The sequence below is a fragment of the Gopherus flavomarginatus genome, chromosome 3 (genome assembly GCF_025201925.1).
Source record: "Gopherus flavomarginatus isolate rGopFla2 chromosome 3, rGopFla2.mat.asm, whole genome shotgun sequence".
NCBI lineage: Eukaryota > Metazoa > Chordata > Testudines > Testudinidae > Gopherus > Gopherus flavomarginatus.
The window spans coordinates 50,353,570-50,371,681 of NC_066619.1; the positions used below are offsets into that span (position 1 = coordinate 50,353,570).

Sequence of the window (18,112 nt, forward strand, 5' to 3'; positions counted from 1 at the left end):
GTTGAACCAATTGATTACTCACCTGGAGCAGGGCTTACTGCCAGAATCACAGTGCAGCTTCCACAAGGGACGTGGGACTACAGACATGATCTTCGCTGTGCGTCAGCTACAGGTGAAATGTCAAGAGCAGAATCGTGAACTCTACACAAAACTTTTGTGGACCTCATGAAAGCATTTGACTCTGTCAGTCGCCAGGGCCTGTGGAGGATCATGTCGAAATTTGGCTGTCCAGACAGATTCAGGCGAATGGTACGTCAATTTCATCACGGTATGATGGCTTGCGTCCTGAATGACGGTGAAACATCTGAGACCTTCCCAGTCAACAGCGGCATCAAGCAAGGGTGTGTTTTAGCACCCACTTTGTTCAGCATGATATTCTCTGCCACTCTGACTGATGCCTTTCAACACTGCTCCGAAGGAGTAGGCCTGAAGTACGGAACTGATGGGAAACTATTCAATCTGAGGTGACTGCATGCCATTACCAAGGTGAAGGAAACTGTACTTTGAGACTTTCTCTTTGCCGATGATTGTGCTCTGAATGCTAGTATAGAGCCAGAAATGCAAGCCAGTATGGACAAGTTTTCATCTGCATGCAACAACTTTGGTCTCACCATTAACATCAAGAAGACTGAGGTCATGCACCAGCCAGATCCCCATGCTCCGTACTCAGAACCGTCCATCACTGTAAATGGACAGAGACTTCAGGCAGTGGACCACTTCACGTATCTGGGCAGTACCCTGTCCCGAGCAGTGTCAATCGATGATGAAGTAAACTCCAGAATTGCTAAAGCCAGCTCTGCACTTGGCCGATTGCACTCCAACGTCTGGGAATGTCGAGGGATCAGCCTACCAAGAAACTGAAGGTCTACAGAACGTCGAGAGATCAGCCTACCAATGAAGCTGAAGGTCTACGAAGCTGTATGCCTGCGAGATGTGGACTGTCTATTAGAGTCATGCACAAAGGCTCAATCACTTCCACATTTCCTGTCTGCGAAAGCTTCTAAAAATCAGATGGCAGGACAAAGTGCCCGATACTGAAGTCTTTACCAGAGCCAGTCTGCCATCAGTTTACACACTGCTGATGAAAGCCCAGACCAGATGGGCGGGACATGTCATGAGAATGTCAGATGAGCGCATTCGTGAACAGCTCTTCTAAGGCGAACTCACCCAGGGAAAGCGCTCCCATGGAGGACAAAAGAAGCGGTTCAAGGACACGCTGAAGACCTCTCTGAAGTCCTTCGAGATCAACACCGCTACATGGGAAACCCTCGCACTGAACCGTCCAGCATGGCACAGCTTCATTCACACAGGCAATAATACCTCTGAGGTGAGGTGAACTGCTGAGGCTGAAAGAAAGCGTGAGCTGCGCAAGTCCAGAGCTGCCTGCACATCGACAGTGCCATCACATCTGCCCGATATGTGACAGGACGTTCCACGCCCAAATTGGAATGATCAGTCATCTTTGGATGCACAGAGCCCGGTCATCGAACGAATGAGTTGTTGAGGTCTTCATCGACAATGATGGACGATCATCATCAGAGGGCTATCTTGATGGCCCACACCTCTCTGGGCCATCAGTGGGTACCTGCTACCCATTCAAAGGTCACTAAGGACAGACTGGGGGGTCGGGGTAGTGTCATCCTCCATCATCATCTTAAGTGAGATATCTTCCCCCATTCCGGGGTGACTGGTTGTCATGCCAACTTATGTCTCACCCATGCTGACCCAGTAGTTGGAGCAGAAATTGCTGCTGGATTTCCAGTTTCTGCTGGAATTGCTGTTGCTGCAGTTGTCACTCCTGTTGCTCCAAGAGCTGTTGCAGCTCTCATTTTTCCCCTCAGCCATTTCAACAGCACTTCTGGATCCATTTTTGTCTTCAGGCTGTGACAACTGCCTGCAATCTCCACCAAGTGTAAGATGGGGAGCTCTCACAGCAGCCCAGAAGAGAATCAGTGCCACGCCCAAGTCTATTTCAGTCCTTTGCCTTATAGCACAATTTATTATTCAAACACAAACAAAAGACAAAGCAATTCCCCTGATACCTTTCCCTTCATTGCACTCGTTCCCCAGAAAAAGGACGGGCTCCCAAAGCACACCCTTGGGGGCAGGCGGAGATTCAAAGCAAGTTGCATAAAGACACTGAAGCTGAGTTTGCATGATGGCACTCTGTGGATTTTTTTTTAAGGGGGCCTGTGAATCAGTGGGGGTGAAAACTTAAAATGAATTAAACATCTGAGGCAGATGCTGCAAAAGGATATTTGCTTTTAGGCTGAGAATAATCAAGGATCTGCGATACTTTGGCTGATCTGCACTTGTTCCCATGGACTGACACCCTGAACTAATTTAATACCAAACTGTGAAAGTCAGTGGATTGTTTTCCTGAAGAGAAGAGAATTTCAAATCACTTTCTAAAAATAGCCTTTCCTGATTAGTTGTCTCCAGTCTACATGCATTAAATCAGACACAATTTTCCTGTATTTGGAAATACCAGGAGCCCTTGAGACAGATTATTCTACAAGGGCAGATGAAGAGGTGGCTAATTCCAGTACGTCCAAAACCCAAACTAGAGTAGTTACTAGGATTACTGACGCAATCTCTTTTTATGGATCCTGGGTTACTGTAAGTAGGAGAAGAAAAGGAGAGAAGATAGAGAAAACTAGTTGGCCAGGGCTGGGACAATGCTATCTCCCACTGACTTTGGATGGAGAATGTGTGTTTTTTGGCATTGTTTGGTAGCAGAAAGATTCCACGATTCCTAATTTCTGTGAAAGCAGTGGATAATGGAGTGAGACACTATTATGCAGGATCTAATGACTGCCTGCTCACCCATTCTGACTCTGCTCTCTTATGGCCAGAAACTTGGGGAATCATCTGTGGGAAAGTTCTTTACTAGGACATGTAGGTAGGCCTCTCAGAGGCCAAATGAAATCAGGAAATCTTTATAGAAAACAATTTCTAGTGTAAATGTCAAGATTTGCATTTTGAACTTTCATTTCATGTCTAATTTGTTCAGGCTTTTCAAGCTGAAGATGACACTAACCTCACCTGAAGTACTTACAACTGAAAAGATGACTAGAGATAAATAATAATAAATAGTAATAGGGAATAACTCAACAGATAATAAATGGATATATATATATATTTAAGAGACAAATCTCTTACAAGGAAAGGGGATGTGGACTCAAAACCATAGCCATTGCCTATTTTCATCAGCAGCCCATCCTCAGGTCACTAGGCTCATAAAACAAACAAACAAAAGGCCTTGCCCTGCCACCAGCTCCTTGGACATAGGGGAGTCTGAGGGTGTTCTTGTGGAACACAGTGGTGAAAGACTGCCTAGAGAAGTTGTTTCTGGCTCTTCCACATATTTGTTCTGTTATCTTCTTGAGGAGTCCTTGGGCCAGATCCATGCCCCAAATTCCAAATGCTTTGTGCTGCTGCAGCTAGAAAAGTGTCCTAAAGTGGCTGCTGGCTATTCCTCTATGCCACCCACTCTTCCAGTGAAACAGGCAGGCTTGAAGTACCATGTGCTCTGGGTGATCCTCACTGGCATAAGTTAGAGCAGACCAAGAGGAGGGCAAGGGGAGTTGAAAAGATGATTTAGAACTATCTTTGCCTCAATCTCTCAATTATGCTGAATGTCAGCTCATCACAACTGAATCCCAGAAGTGTGTGTCTAAAGGTGAGTACAAGGCAAGTAACCAGCATACCTGAAATATAGGGTGGTGCCATAACCAGCACTGCATACCAGCACCAGTGTGCAGTATGGACAGAGGTAAGAGGCATATACCAGGTCTTGCATTTCCATAGTCCTCCACTCCCTTTCCCAAACGCAACAAACCCTTTTCTGCCTGACCTCTTTCCCAGTCTATAAAGCTCCTTGTCCCCCCATTTCTACCAGTCGTAACAAGCTGCACTTGACCACATCAGAACACCTTTCTGCCACACTCTTTTGATCATTACATATGGATATGGCTCCTACTCCAAGAGCAGCCTCCTGGCCCGCTGACAACACCAGGCTGCTGATCAACATATGGGTGGAGTACACTGTCCTCCAAAATTTCTCCCAGAGAAGCAGAAACATACACCTGTACCAGGAAATTTCACAAAGGCTGGAACAGGTTGATATTGGGCAGACTCCAGCCCAGTGCATCAAGCACCTCAGGACCCTGTACAGCAGGGAAAGAGACTCCAACAATGACTCTGGGCTCATCGCACATTCCCCTTCTACAGTGAGATGGACTGAGTGCTGTCAACAGCTCCCAGTACTGAGCCTGAAGTTGCTCACAGCCCTGAGGAGAACCCCAAGTTGTGGTAAGAACTAGAATTCGAGTCTGGTAAATTACAATGGAACTCCCCACCAATATCCTTTCTTGCGCTAGTACTACATTTGTGATTTTAAGCCCAGTCCTACCGCTCCACTTCAACCCGTAAGAGCCCCTGGGCAAGACACAGCTATAAATCAATGATTTTATAGATTTCTGATGAAACATTATTATGCATTTCACAGAAGCCATAAAATAGATTATTAACGTACAATCACTGTGCCTGTGCATTTCTCAGTCAGTTCACAGGCAGTGATGGTCCAGAGGCTGCGTGGACAGGAACAAGCAAAGGGGTAGGTTTAGAAAAGTCCCTGTTGGGGATGGGACAGTTGTAGAAAACAATTTGTCTAAAGTTGGTAACAGCCTCCCTTTTTAACTTTGAAACTTTTATATACAGTTCCAGTGCCTTTCCCATACCATTCCCAATCTTACCAGGCCTTTATAAATTGGAGATATGTGGAATGGGGATGGGAGAGAGGGAGAGCTGAGGTGGAGGAGAGCAGAGGTCTAGGAAGGGGAAGGGAAAACTTTGGTTGCCTGAAGAAAAGTTAGTCACAGTAGTCCTTTTCCCCCTGGAAGATTACAAAATTGTTGCTTTTTCTGGTGTATAGCCTTCTCCATGCACTGAGCCATGCTGAATAAGCCAGGGGAAGGGGGAGGGGGAGCAAGATCCAGTCTAACATTTAAATAAACCCAGTGAGGTATCCCACTGCAGTGGAGAGGCGAGGAATGAGTCATGCGCTGATGTGAAACATCAGGGAATGAAATAAATTTGAAGGGTGTGGCTCTTTCATTCCCTGTCCATTTCACCATTGTTATCTGGTGATGCTGGGAAGGGGATGGATGGGTGGGCAGCGTTCATGGTATGTAAACTCTATATGCTAGCTGAGAAGATAGACAATAACCAGTCAAAATGTCTCCCCGTCTTGTAATTTTAGAAAATTTCTGCTGTAGCAGAAACTCCAGCTGGGTCTTGAGGGTCACTGGCAGCACAAGTCTCTTGGCCCACACTTTCATAGCTGACCAAACCTCCATTTAGCAATATACAGATAAGTGACCATTAGCAGAAACATGCGACAATCTATGCCAGATCTCCTTCACAGGACCAAGAAGCCTCTTTTCCATTCTGGCACCTAGAAAACTGCTCTCAAAATGTTGGTCTGCTTTTAAAGAAGAAACTGCAAACTCATAATATAGTCCCTCTAAAGAACTGCTTCCTCTCCCCCTTGAGACACTATGAACATTAAAAATCTAACAGTTACATTCGTGGAATGCTGAATAGTATCAAAACTTTCCATAGCAAAGTTATGCTATGTGAGAGGATTTCTCAGTTTCTTCCAAAGTAAAAAAATGATACCCTTGTCTTTGAACTGGCAGGACCAACAGCCCCTAAGAGGGAAATCATTCTTCTGGGAGGACAGCAGCACCACCACAGAAAGCAGAATCAGACAGAGAAAGACCCTGAAGGATGTGCTCGTTGACATGGACAGGAGGAATCAGGAGCAGTTTGAGTTCCATCAGGGCATGGGAAAAATCAGTCTCTTCGACAGGAAGAGACACTGATGAACCAGTTCATGGAGAAGGAGGCATGCCTCAGTGAACAGGAGCATTCCATAGCAGACAGACTGATAGAACTGGTGGTCAAACAAGTTTGGGGTCTGCCTGTTGCCATGGCCATTGCATCTCTTCATGAAGAGCTGCCACTATCACCACTGCCTCTGGCTGTCACCTAGAGCACTGCTGAGGTGGAGGATCTAAACCCCGGCCCGAGGGATCAGCAGGAGCCCGTACAACTCAGCACCCAAAATACACCAGTACGCAAACCACCTTGCCTGGGGACATCCCCGAGCAGAACAATGAGTCCCTGAAGCCCACCAAAAGTATCCCTTCTTAAACACCAACAGAAGACATCCCTGGTTGTCCCAAAGACTGATTTTTCACAGTAATTTCCCCTCCTTTTCAGGGTAAGGGAGAAGGCAAGACGACAAGCGTGGAGACATTAACATTTGACCACTGTTGTCAGATTCAGTCTGGTTATGTTTCATTGGTTTACATTTCCTTTTAAAATATTTCAATTACACCTCCCATAGTACTTAAATGTCATAGTTTCTTCGACTAGCGTATGGTCCCTCATTCCTAGGTACGATGAATGTAAGGTGTTTTCTCATTTGAGATTCGGCCCCATAATGTTCAGCACATGAAATGGAATAGCATAAATGTTTGGTGCCATCATACTGCAAACACTTTTCTGTCTGCCCCACACCCAAATCTCCCCCACCCAGCTTAAGATATAGCCGAAGTCCCAAGGATACATGGGAGGGATGAGGAAAGTACATTGTTATGTGCTTACAAAAGGCACTGCTAGCTCTAAAAGCAGCAGAATTCACAATACAGACAATGGGTAAACAAATATCTTTATGGCTTGGTTCAGATGCAGGAAAATGAAATAATTAAAGTAACAATACAGGTATCTGCCACTATCTAGTGATTAAATGCTCCCCACCCCCCATAAACATTGACCTGTTTCAACCTTGAGATTGTATTCCATAACAGCCACCAAGTGCAGTTAGCACTATTGACAATGAACACCAACAAAAGAATATGTGCACTCCCACCTCCTGAAACCAAATGTAGATAAGGTCACAAAGACCGACTGAGTGTTCTCAATAACCGAGGTATACAAATAAGTGTGACCATTTAAAACTAAAGAATTGCACAACAGCATTACAATTTTGCTGCCACCCTCCACCCCACAAACTCAACCCTAATGTGATAATCTGAGGGAGGTGCCCTACTATATTATCTGTAATGGGAGAACAGTCACATGAACGAAAAGCTAATGACTGTCTACTATAGGGGAACAACACCCTCACAACAGTAAGTGTCCCCACAAATATGTGCCAATGTTCCCTCATATGCTTTTCAGACAGCTGTACAGGCTGTAAAAGTAACCCTCAGCACAGGCAGATATCACCCTCTGCCTTCCTGCTGTGCCAAGAGGTGTGAACACATGGCATCACTTCTCTTGCCTGCTGGGAACTAGGATGAGTGGACACATGGGTGGGATCTAGCTGCCTGTACAAAGTTTGTAAACCAGACTTGTCCTGTGTCGACACAGGATGGGAAGCACTCCTCTTTACCTTCACAAACATTATGCAGTGTGCAGCAGGTGGTGATTATGTTAAAGCACTGGCCACACTGGGATCCAGACGGATGCATAGGCAGCGCCAATGAGATCTCAGCCTCCCAAATGTGCACTTCACAACCATTTTGTAGTTACTGTGGTTGTAACTGAAATCCCTTTTCCCAGAGTCGGGATATGGTTTCATGATCCAAGTTAGGAGCAGGTATGCAGGGTACCCCAAAATAACAGTTGGCACAGACACACCATAGAGAACCATGCAGTTTCTAGGGAATGAAGTCCCTTCCTTGCCCCTTCAAGTACAATCCCAATCTTCTCAGCATCTTGGTGCTGTGAACCTTTCCAGTGTTTCCCATGTTGGTATTCATGAATCTGCCTCTGAGGTCCACTAAGCCTTGCAGAACTAGAGAATAAACATAAGAAAGGCCGTACCGAGTCAGACCAAAGGTCCATCTAGCCCAGAATCTGTCTACCGACAGTGGCCAATGTCAGGTGCCCCAGAGGGAGTGAACCTAACAGGCAATGATCAAGTGATCTCTCTCCTGCCATCCACCTCCGTCCTCTGACGAACAGAGGCTAGGGACACCATTCTTTACCCTTCCTGGCTAATAGCCATTTATGGACTTAGCCACCATGAATTTATCCAGTTCCCTTTTAAACATTGTTATAGTCCCAGCCTTCACAACTTCCTCAGGTAAGGAGTTCCACAAGTTGACTGTGCGCTGTGTGAAGAACTTCCTTATATTTGTTTTAAACCTGCTACCTATTAATTTCATTTGGTGACCCCTAGTTCTTATATTATGGGAACACGTAAATAACTTTTCCTTATCCACTTTCTCTACATCACTCATGATTTTATATACCTCTATCATATCCCCCCTTAGTCTCCTCTTTTCCAAGCTGAAGAGGCCTAGCCTCTTTAATCTTTCCTCGTATGGGACCCTCTCCAAACCCCTAATCATTTTAGTTGCCCTTTTCTGAACCTTTTCTAGTGCTAGAATATCTTTTTTGAGGTGAGGAGACCACATCTGTACACAGTATTCGAGATATGGGCGTACCATGGATTTATATAAGGGCAATAATATATTCTCAGTCTTATTCTCTATCCCCTTTTTAATGATTCCTAACATTCTGTTTGCTTTTTTGACCGCCTCTGTGCACTGCGTGGACATCTTCAGAGAACTACCACGATGACGCCAAGATCTTTTTCCTGACTCGTTGTAGCTAAATTAGCCCCCATCATATTGTATGTATAGTTGGGTTATTTTTCCAACGTGCATTACTTTACATTTATCCACATTAAATTTCATTTGCCATTTTGTTACCCAATCATTTAGTTTTGTGAGATCTTTTTGAAGTTCTTCACAATCTGCTTTGGTCTTAACTATCTTGAGTAGTTTAGTATCATTTGCAAACTTTGCCACCTCACTGTTTACCCCTTTCTCTAGATCATTTATGTATAAATTGAATAGGACTGGTCCTAGGACTGACCCTTGGGGAACACCACTAGTTACCCCTCTCCATTCTGAGAATTTCCCATTAATTCCTACCCTTTGTTCCCTGTCTTTTAACCAGTTCTCAGTCCATGAAAGGACCTTCTCTTTTATCCCATGACAGCTTAATTTACATAAGAGCCTTTGGTGAGGGACCTTGTCAAAGGCTTTCTGGAAAACTAAGTACACTATGTCCACTGTTGACCCCTTTAAAGAACTCTAATAGATTAGTAAGACACGATTTCCCTTTACAGAAACCATATTGACTATTACTCAACAGTTTGTTTTTCTATATGTCAGACAATTTTATTCTTAACTATTATTTAGACTAATTTGCCCGGTATTGATGTTAGACTTACCGGTCTGTAATTGCCGGAATCTCCTCTAGAGCCCTTTTTAAATATTGGCGTTACATTAGCTAACTTCCAGTTATTGGGTACTGAAGCCTATTTAAAGGACAGGTTACAAACCTTAGATAATAGTTCCGCAACTTCACATTTGAGTCCTTTCAGAACTCTTGGGTGAATGCCATCTGGTCCCGGTGACTTGTTAATGTTGAGTTTATCAATTAATTCCAAAATCTCCTCTAGTGACACTTCAGTCTGACAGTTCCTCAGATTTGTCACCTACAAAAGCTGGCTCAGGTTTGGGAATCTCCCTAACATCCTCAGCCGTGAAGACTGAAGCAAAGAATCCATTTAGTTTCTCCGCAATGTCTTTATCGTCTTTAAGTGCTCCTTTTGTATTTCGATCGTCAAGGGGCCCCACTGGTTGTTTAGCAGGCTTCCTGCTTCTGATGTACTTAAAAACATTTTGTTATTACCTTTGGAGTTTTTGGCTAGCCGTTCTTCAAACTCCTCTTTGGCTTTTCTTATTACACTCTTGCACTTAAGCTGGCAGAGTTTGTGCTCCCTGCGATTTACCTCACTAGGATTTGACTTCCACTTTTTAAAGGAAGTCTTTTTATCTTTTACTGCTTCTTTTACATGGTTGTTAAGCCACGGTGGCTCTTTAGTTCTTTTACTGTGTTTCTTAATTTGGGGTATACATTGAAGTTGGGCCTCTATTATGGTGTCTTTAAAAAGGGCCCATGCAACTTGAAGGGATTTCACTTTAGTCACTGTACCTTTTAACTTTTATTTAACTAACCCCCTCATTTTTGTATAGTTCCCTCTTTTGAAATTAAATGCCACAAGTGTTGGGCTGTTGAGGTGTTCTTCCCCTCACAGGGATGTTGAATGCTATTGTATTATGGTTACTATTTCCAAGCGGTCCTGCTATAGTTACCTCTTGGATCAGCTCCTGTGCTCCACTCAGGATTAAATCTAGAGTTGCCTCTCCCCTTGTGGGTTCTCATACCAGCTGCTCCATGAAGCAGTCATTTAAAGTATCGAGAAATTTTATTTCTGCATTTCGTCCTGAAGTGAAATGTTCCCAGTCAATATGGGGATAACTGAAATCCCCCACTATTATTGGGTTCTTAATTTTGATAGCCTCTCTAATTTGCCTTAGCATTTCATCATCACTATTACTGTCCTGGTCAGGTGGTCGATAATATATCCCTAATGTTATATTTTTATTAGAGCATGAAATTTCTATCCATAGCGATTCTACGGAACATGTGGATTTGCTTAAGATTTTTACTTCATTTTAATCTACATTTTCTTTCATATATAGTGCCACTCCTCCCCCTGCACGACTTGTTCTGTCCTTCCGATATATTTTGTATCCCAGAATGATTGTGTCCCATTGATTGCTCTCAGTCCATCAGGTTTCTGTGATGCCTATTATATCAATATCCTCCTTTATCACAAGGCACTCTAGTTCACCCATCTTATTATTTAGACTTCTAGCATTTGTGTACAAGCACTTGAAAAACTTGTCCCTGTTTATCTGTCTGCCCTTTTCTGATGTGCCAGATTCTTTTTTATGTGACTGTTTATCATCTGATCCAGCCCTTACATTATCTTCTTCCATCCTTTGTTCCTGACTATAACCTGGAGATTCCCTATCATCAGACTCTCCCCTAAGAGAAGTTTGTGTCTGATCCACATGCTCCTCTGCAGCAGTCGGCTGTCCCCCATCTCCGAGTTTAAAAACTGCTCTACAACCTTTTTGGTCAGAAACTCACTTGCCCCTTTTGGTGGGCAAAATACTGGGATGTGGGTGCCGTCAATGGCCCCAGCTCAAGTTCAGAAATCCCATCCTCTGACAGTCAGCCATTGTTTCCAGAACTTTGCTTACGGCAACTACCCATAGGTAGGACACAGCGTTAACTGTCTGCACATACACAACCCTGCCAGCAGACTTTCCAACACCAAAGGGATTTTCAACTGACCAACAGAAGTCTTGCATTGCCAGTTTCCACCAAGCAACAGCCACTCACTTCTGTGATCGTATGGCTTCCCTGAATGTGCATCTACTTGCTGAAATAAAAAACATATGCCCTGTAAACAGGCTTGGCAGGATCTGATTTAAATTGACAGATGTTGGTAAACATAGATTTCTGCTCACACTGAAACTGACAAGAAAATATCCAGCAATAACATTTATGCAAGTGTAGCCTTCCCCCCACAATTTTGTCCCTGTAGGGATTGGGTGTCACTAGCTCTGTGGAAAAGCCCTCTGCAGCACTGCTGTCATGGGAGTGAGGGAATATGGACTAGACAGCAGGGCTGCAGAGAGCTCCTTACACAGCCAAAGGTCTGGGTGACACTGGATCACTGCAGCTCGAAGGTGCAGAGAGGGCTGAATTCCTGCTGGGGAACAGACATGTCCCAGCCAGGGCTGCGAGGAGAATGATGAGATCCTGTCCCACCAGGACCACAGCCTTCTCCGCACATTGTGCCTGCAGGGATCCAGTGTAATCAGCCCTGCTGTTATGGTCCTGCTCACTCCCTCATCAGCCAGAAGTGCAGGGACTATCGCAGGCCAGGAACTGTTCAGCAGTGGGATGTCTTCCCCCACAGCTCGAGGTCCGTCCTTCTCCTTGCAGCCTTGGCTGGGGGTCTCTATTAAGCTAGGACAGGACTGCAGCCACCCCCACATCTTACACTCCAATGTCTTGAGCCTCTATGCCATGCAGGGAGCCCAATGTAGCCCTGCTGTCAGCGCTGACTTAACCATAAAACCCGACCCCAACTGTAATAATTAAAATACTTCAAAATTAAAAAAAAAATAAATAAAAAATACTTTGAAATTGAAACCAAAACCAAATTCTCCCAAGGCTACCCGTAAATGTTTCAACACAGTCTATGTGGATTTACTGCCACTGCATAGCCGGAAATTTCCAAGGATACTGAGCACGTTTAGGCATGTGTTGTTTTTGCTGACAATCTTGACTTTTTTTTGCCATTTCCATATTTCCCAATGTTTCAAGTGGCTAAAACAGAATGAAGCGCCACTCGGATTTGGTCCATCTGCTCCTCCATAGATGGAGACAGACTGGCTGTATTTGATTAGTATTGTGGCCTGCTGCACAGGGTTGCAACTCCACTACATATTTGCCCTAAGGAAGACTGTGCTGCTGGTGAAAGAGAAAATACATAAAGCATTGTTTCATGGGGCAACTGGGGAGTTAAGAGAGGAGTCAGGGCCTAGATTGCCCATGAAGGCCCTTATGAAGACCCACTTTGGAGTAACCAGTTGCCCCAAATGACTGTTTAATGGTCAACAGTAAAGGAGCACCTGCATTCTATAAAAAGGCTTCTTAAGGTCAGTCAGGGAGAATACTCCCAGGAGGAAGTTCCTCTGAGTTGAGGAGGCTTTTAGGAAGCAGGGCAACCCTAGGGCGTGAGAGTTCCCAGGTAGGAAACAGAAGTATGACAAGGGAAAGAACTAAGAGGGTTCCAGAGAGAGACAGACTGCTCCACAGATGAAGGAAACAGAAATACCCTGAAAGGAAGGAACCTGAGATTGCTCTCCAGGTCAAGGGAACAGGAGCAGGCTGAAAGAAAAAAACAGCAGCTGAGCTCCAAGGGAAGAGAGCAGGATCAATCTAGAAGTCCTGGCTCTAGACAAGGAGCTTGGCCTGGAGTGCCCCTTGGCTATCGGACCAAGAAGTTAGTTGGACTGATCTCAAGATGGATACACGAACAAGGTCTTGCTTATGTTTACTTTCATCTTCGTTGCCAATAAATGAGATCCTCTGAAAAGGGGGGCTGCTCTTAACACACAGAAGGTCTGTTTGGATTTGTTTAAACCCAGGAGAGGAGAATCTAAAGGAGGGCTCACCCATGATGCCACACCTGAATGGTAGGGGGCACAGAGGTAGAACCAGAGTGCCCACATGCTCGTACCGACAAAAGTACTAAAATATATAATTTTGAAAATAAAAGTTTAGTTAATAAAGTTATACTGAACAATTACCACAGAGAAATTAGTGTAAATGTAAAATCATATATCTAAAGTTTTAGGGTAAGATGTAAATTATATTGAATTTGATAAATATACAATTGTGTGATTAAACTGTAATGCAAAAAGCACAAAGGAGAAGAGGTAAGAAAGTACAGAGAACTTTAAACTTTGAGATTAACCGACAACAGTTTTCAGTGATTAACCATTCAACACTAAAATTTAATTAATATAAGATTTTATTCTCTCCCACTCTCTGTGCAAACACAGCTAAAGTCAAACCCCCTCTGACAACACTTACATCAATAAAATATCCTACATGTATAGCTAAGTCAACTGTCAATCAGTATGTCCAGAAACTCACTGTAGTAATAGTAATATGATACACTAATAAAAAAATTACAGGTTATTGTATGAGAATTGACGCCTATAAACAAATTAACACACTGTACATTATACAAAATCAATGACCTGTATTAAATGTGCAAACTTGCCAAATAAATTCTAAAATTTATATTTCCAATTCTTCTTGCATATATAATCTCTTACCAGGTCTCTCCTTGCCAGTGCCTTTTGACTCTGCAAATTTTTGTATCAAACTTTCAGCTGTAGTATTTGCCATGTTATTAATAAATTCTTCATGAACCTTTAAGAAAATAAAATAAATAAAGGTAAAACACAATATTTGGAGAAACTGATTAGCTAAACAGTTGATTTTCCTATAGTTAAATGTTTAAAAGGTCTTCCAGAATAAGTTCTTAAAAGGCTGAAGAACATGACTAGACATCTTAGCGATGAAACCACTTTGTTCCTGTAACCCTAGGTATGTGCTAAGGAGGAGTCACAGGAGGGACAAAGTAGAGAATGACTGTTGGTGAAAATGGATCTAGGATTTTCCTCCATTTCTTCTTTCTAAACTGATTTTAGTATAAATAAATAATGAGAAGAGATTATACATAGCAACAACTATGATAGACAGTCTCGTCCATAAATTAGGAAGACAACCATTCTGGGACAGCAACAGCGAGCGAGAGTGTAAACACGTAACATTGTACAATCACAGCTTCCACCTACCTGGCTAAGAGCAGTGCTCAGAAAGCATCTCTCCAACCCAGCAACATAGATAGGTATTTTAGAAATAAAAATGTTAAAATAATAAACAGCAGCAGAACAATCTACTAGGCACAATTTTTTTTTTAAATTCCTCAGGATATAGACATTCCCATTCTGAATTATAAATAAAGTTACATTTCAATGCACTAACAAATTATAGGAAAGAATAAAGTTTATTGTTTATACATAATTATGCTGACCTCAGAGTAGTATCTGTAGGAAAAACCACTGACTACAAAGCTTGCTTAAATATTTTTAACACAGCCCCATAACTCCTAAAAAAAGCATAATACAGTATAATGTTCAAAAGCTTTTTAAGGTCCAGGCATGGACTTCGAGAGTTTTGCCTAAAATAAGTGAGTATAATATCCCAATTGCATATGAAACAAATATAGACCTGAAATCTGAGGAAGAAAGCTTTCCAGTGAACACTGACAATTCCTTTAACTTTTTAAAAGGCAAGATAATATTGTGTTTCCTGGTATACACACTTGAACATTATGCAAAATTTGACCTTTATTATCCAAATACAATAGGGGAATATGGATAACTTCAATTTATTGAGTATCAGGTGTAGCCATGTTAGTCTGGATCTGTAAAAGCAGCAGAGTCCTGTGGAACCTTACAGACTAACCGACGTATTGGAGATGAGCTTTCGTGGGCGAATATGAAGTGGGTACTCACCCATGAAAGCTCATGCTCCAGTATGTCTGTTAGTCTACAAGGTGCCACAGGACTCTTTGCTGCTTTCAATTTATTGAGAGTTCAGAATTCTCTAAAATGTAGAAAATTTCAGTTTACTGAGGGATTTTTCCCCCCATATAATGAGTAGAAATCAGAGCACATGACCCTGTTTCAGATAACAAGTAGCTTCAGATAATAAAGATGGAACTGAATTAAGAAAATAAAGTACTATTTAGCAAGACAAAAAATAAAACTATTTTAATAGAAACTTAGCAATGTTTCATAACTCCTTCAAACCTCTGATATACTCAAACTCAGCATACTGCAGAGGCAATGGGTGGCATCTGGTGGAAGAAAGCAGAAGTTGCTTGTTTCTGCTATGAATCTCCCATATACAGCATATTGCCACTAGCACAATCACTTGTCCACCAGGCTGGATAAAGAGTGTCTAAAAGATGAAAACAGCATAGAAATCAACAAAATTGGCACAAAACCAAAATATTTTTCTTAAAACGATCAAATAATTCTAATGTAACGAAGCATATGCCTGGTCCACTGGTAATAAGTGGTGGCAGACAGTAGAAAACCAAAATGATGATAAACAACTACTTACCCTATGCACACAAGAGCAAATTTTTATTTATTTATTTAAACAGCAGTGTCCTTTTGGGCCATGCATGAGCACTGTCCCTCCTTGAGCTTCCATGAGAGGGCATAAAGGGCGCAACAGCCATGGACCACACACACAGTTCCCTTGCAATTCAAAGCCGTAGTAGCTGAGGACTATGAAAAGGGAGGTTGGGGAGGGAGATCATCGGATTCATACTGATGCCATGAAGAACCACAGTTTCTGTAGGTAAACAAGCATTCTCTCTTCTTTAAGTATGTGTCTGTAGGTGAATGGCAAGCAGTATTTCAGAACGGCGGGGATGAGACGTTTCAGCTACATCATTTGAGCAGTGATTCAAGTACTGCTCTCCCAAAATAGCCACTATGTCCCAAGCCACAGTGTTTGACAAAAATTAGTGGGTTAGTCCACATTATGATCTTACAAGTCGCAGCTATCAGCACATTCCTGAAGCAGTCAGAGGATGTTACTTTTGCTCTTGTGGAGGAAACCTTGATGTTCAGTGGGAGAGGTACTCTAGTCAGCTAGTAACACAGCAAGATACATTGGATTACCTACTTACATATTCTCTATGAAGTGATGGCTTGTCGTTTAGAATGTCCAGCTATATCTATCAAAAACTGGAGCGGCAGCGTGAATGGTTTGGTCCTGTCAGTATAATAAACGGAATATCCTTGGAACAGCTAGCGTGAACAACTTTGATTCTTCTGTTGTCAAGTGTGGCTTTGGGCAAGATCAGGTCCAGGTGAACCAGAAGCTGGATCAGAGGCTGAACTGATATCTGCACTGGGTTTGTCAACCAAAACTAACTTGGCCAGTATGAAACTATGAGAATGATCATGGTGAGAGAGGTGTGTCTCTCTTTGTTTTGGAGGCTGCCCTGCAATCAGGGGAAATCAAAGGAAAAGCAGACAGTAAGCTTCTGTTTGACTGTATGACTGAGACATCTGATAATGATCCTGGATTCAGATCTCTTCTGAAGCTGTAGTTCTGATCACTGGAGTTGCTCTTGGCAGCAAACAAGTCGATTGTGAGGAATCCCCAATGACAGACTATCAGTCTTATTGGACTGGTGCAAGGACCGTTGGTGACTGGTCATGGATTGCCTGTTCAGGAAATCCAGTAGGCGTGTTCTGACTACTGGGAGGTGAAGGGCCATCAGGATAATGTCATTCTAATGGCATCAAGTACAGAATTTGATAGTCTCTAGGCACAGAGTTGAGGAGCAGGCATTCCCTTGTTTGTTTACATAATGCATATCTTTAACAGACAATACAAAGCTTTCACTATAGGGTTTAAGAGGACAGGCACAAACATGGTAAAGATTAATCTGATGGATTGTAGTTGCATATCATCCAGGAGATGTCCATAAATGAGTATCTTTGTTGTGATAGGGACTGAAAAGAGTACCCACATTTGTGGGATCCAACCACCTGCCTGTCCTCTGAAACTACATGGTACAAATCTTCACAGGCAACACAAATCAGTTCTTAAGTGACACAATGTGACATTGATGCTTTCCTGTAATTAATGTCTCACAGGGGAACAGAACAGCTTTGGCTGGAGGGTTCACAAATGCAGTGTGGTAAGCAGCATCACATATATGTTGGCCAGCACGTGGTAGAATACAGCCAGGCAAGTCCATAACATTATAGCTGGTTTTCATGTTAGACGATGTTTTCTTACTGAAGAGCTCCATCCCCTCAAACAGTAGGTCCTGGCTAGTGTCTAACACTTTCTTGGTATTCCAGATCCTAACAGCTAAGAGGCTGGCTATGGCCATTAAGCTTGTGGCCAGATCAGAGGTATCCACGGCTGTCTACACGGTTTCTCCAGCAACTGTGACCTCTTATTTTCCCTCTAGTGTCCTATGGTACTTTTGCCAGGATGAAAGTTACCCTTTCCCATGTTTGCTAAATATAATTTCCTGACAACACCTGATTGTTCACCATATGATGTTGCAGTGAGGTGGCCAAGTGGACTCTGTGCCTGAACTAGTCTAGCTTTTTTTAGATCTTTATCTTTGGACATTCCTTTAATCAATTTCAGCCTCTCCTGCACTGCTGCAGTTGACAATAATCCTGGATTCGGGTGGGAGCAGAAGTGTCTGAAGCTTTTCAGGGGCACTTTATAACATTTCTTCAACACTTTGGAAATAGGCTGGATGGTGGTTTGAGAGTGCCCCTTTGCCTAGCTCTAGTATGACCTCATTAATTGGGAGAGAAATCATGGCTGAAACTTACATGGTCAAAAATGTCAAAGTTTATATGATATCTCTTGTATAATCACTGTTTTGAGATCTAATCTCCATGATGTGAGACAAAAGATCCTGAAAGGCTTTCAAGTCACCAGCCACTGGGGCAGGGCCTCACAT

General features: G+C 42.9%; 1 protein-coding gene across 6 annotated transcripts in view; it reads right to left on the reverse strand.

Annotated features, from left to right (window-relative positions):
- Positions 1–18,112, reverse strand: part of FCHO2 (FCH and mu domain containing endocytic adaptor 2) — a 228,201-nt gene that overhangs the window by 122,966 nt on the left and 87,123 nt on the right. For all 6 annotated transcript variants that reach the window (XM_050945258.1, XM_050945259.1, XM_050945257.1 and 3 more), the window contains exon 8: positions 13,863–13,959. In XM_050945258.1, the coding sequence (XP_050801215.1) occupies positions 13,863–13,959 (97 nt within the window). The remainder of the gene's footprint in view (positions 1–13,862; positions 13,960–18,112) is intronic.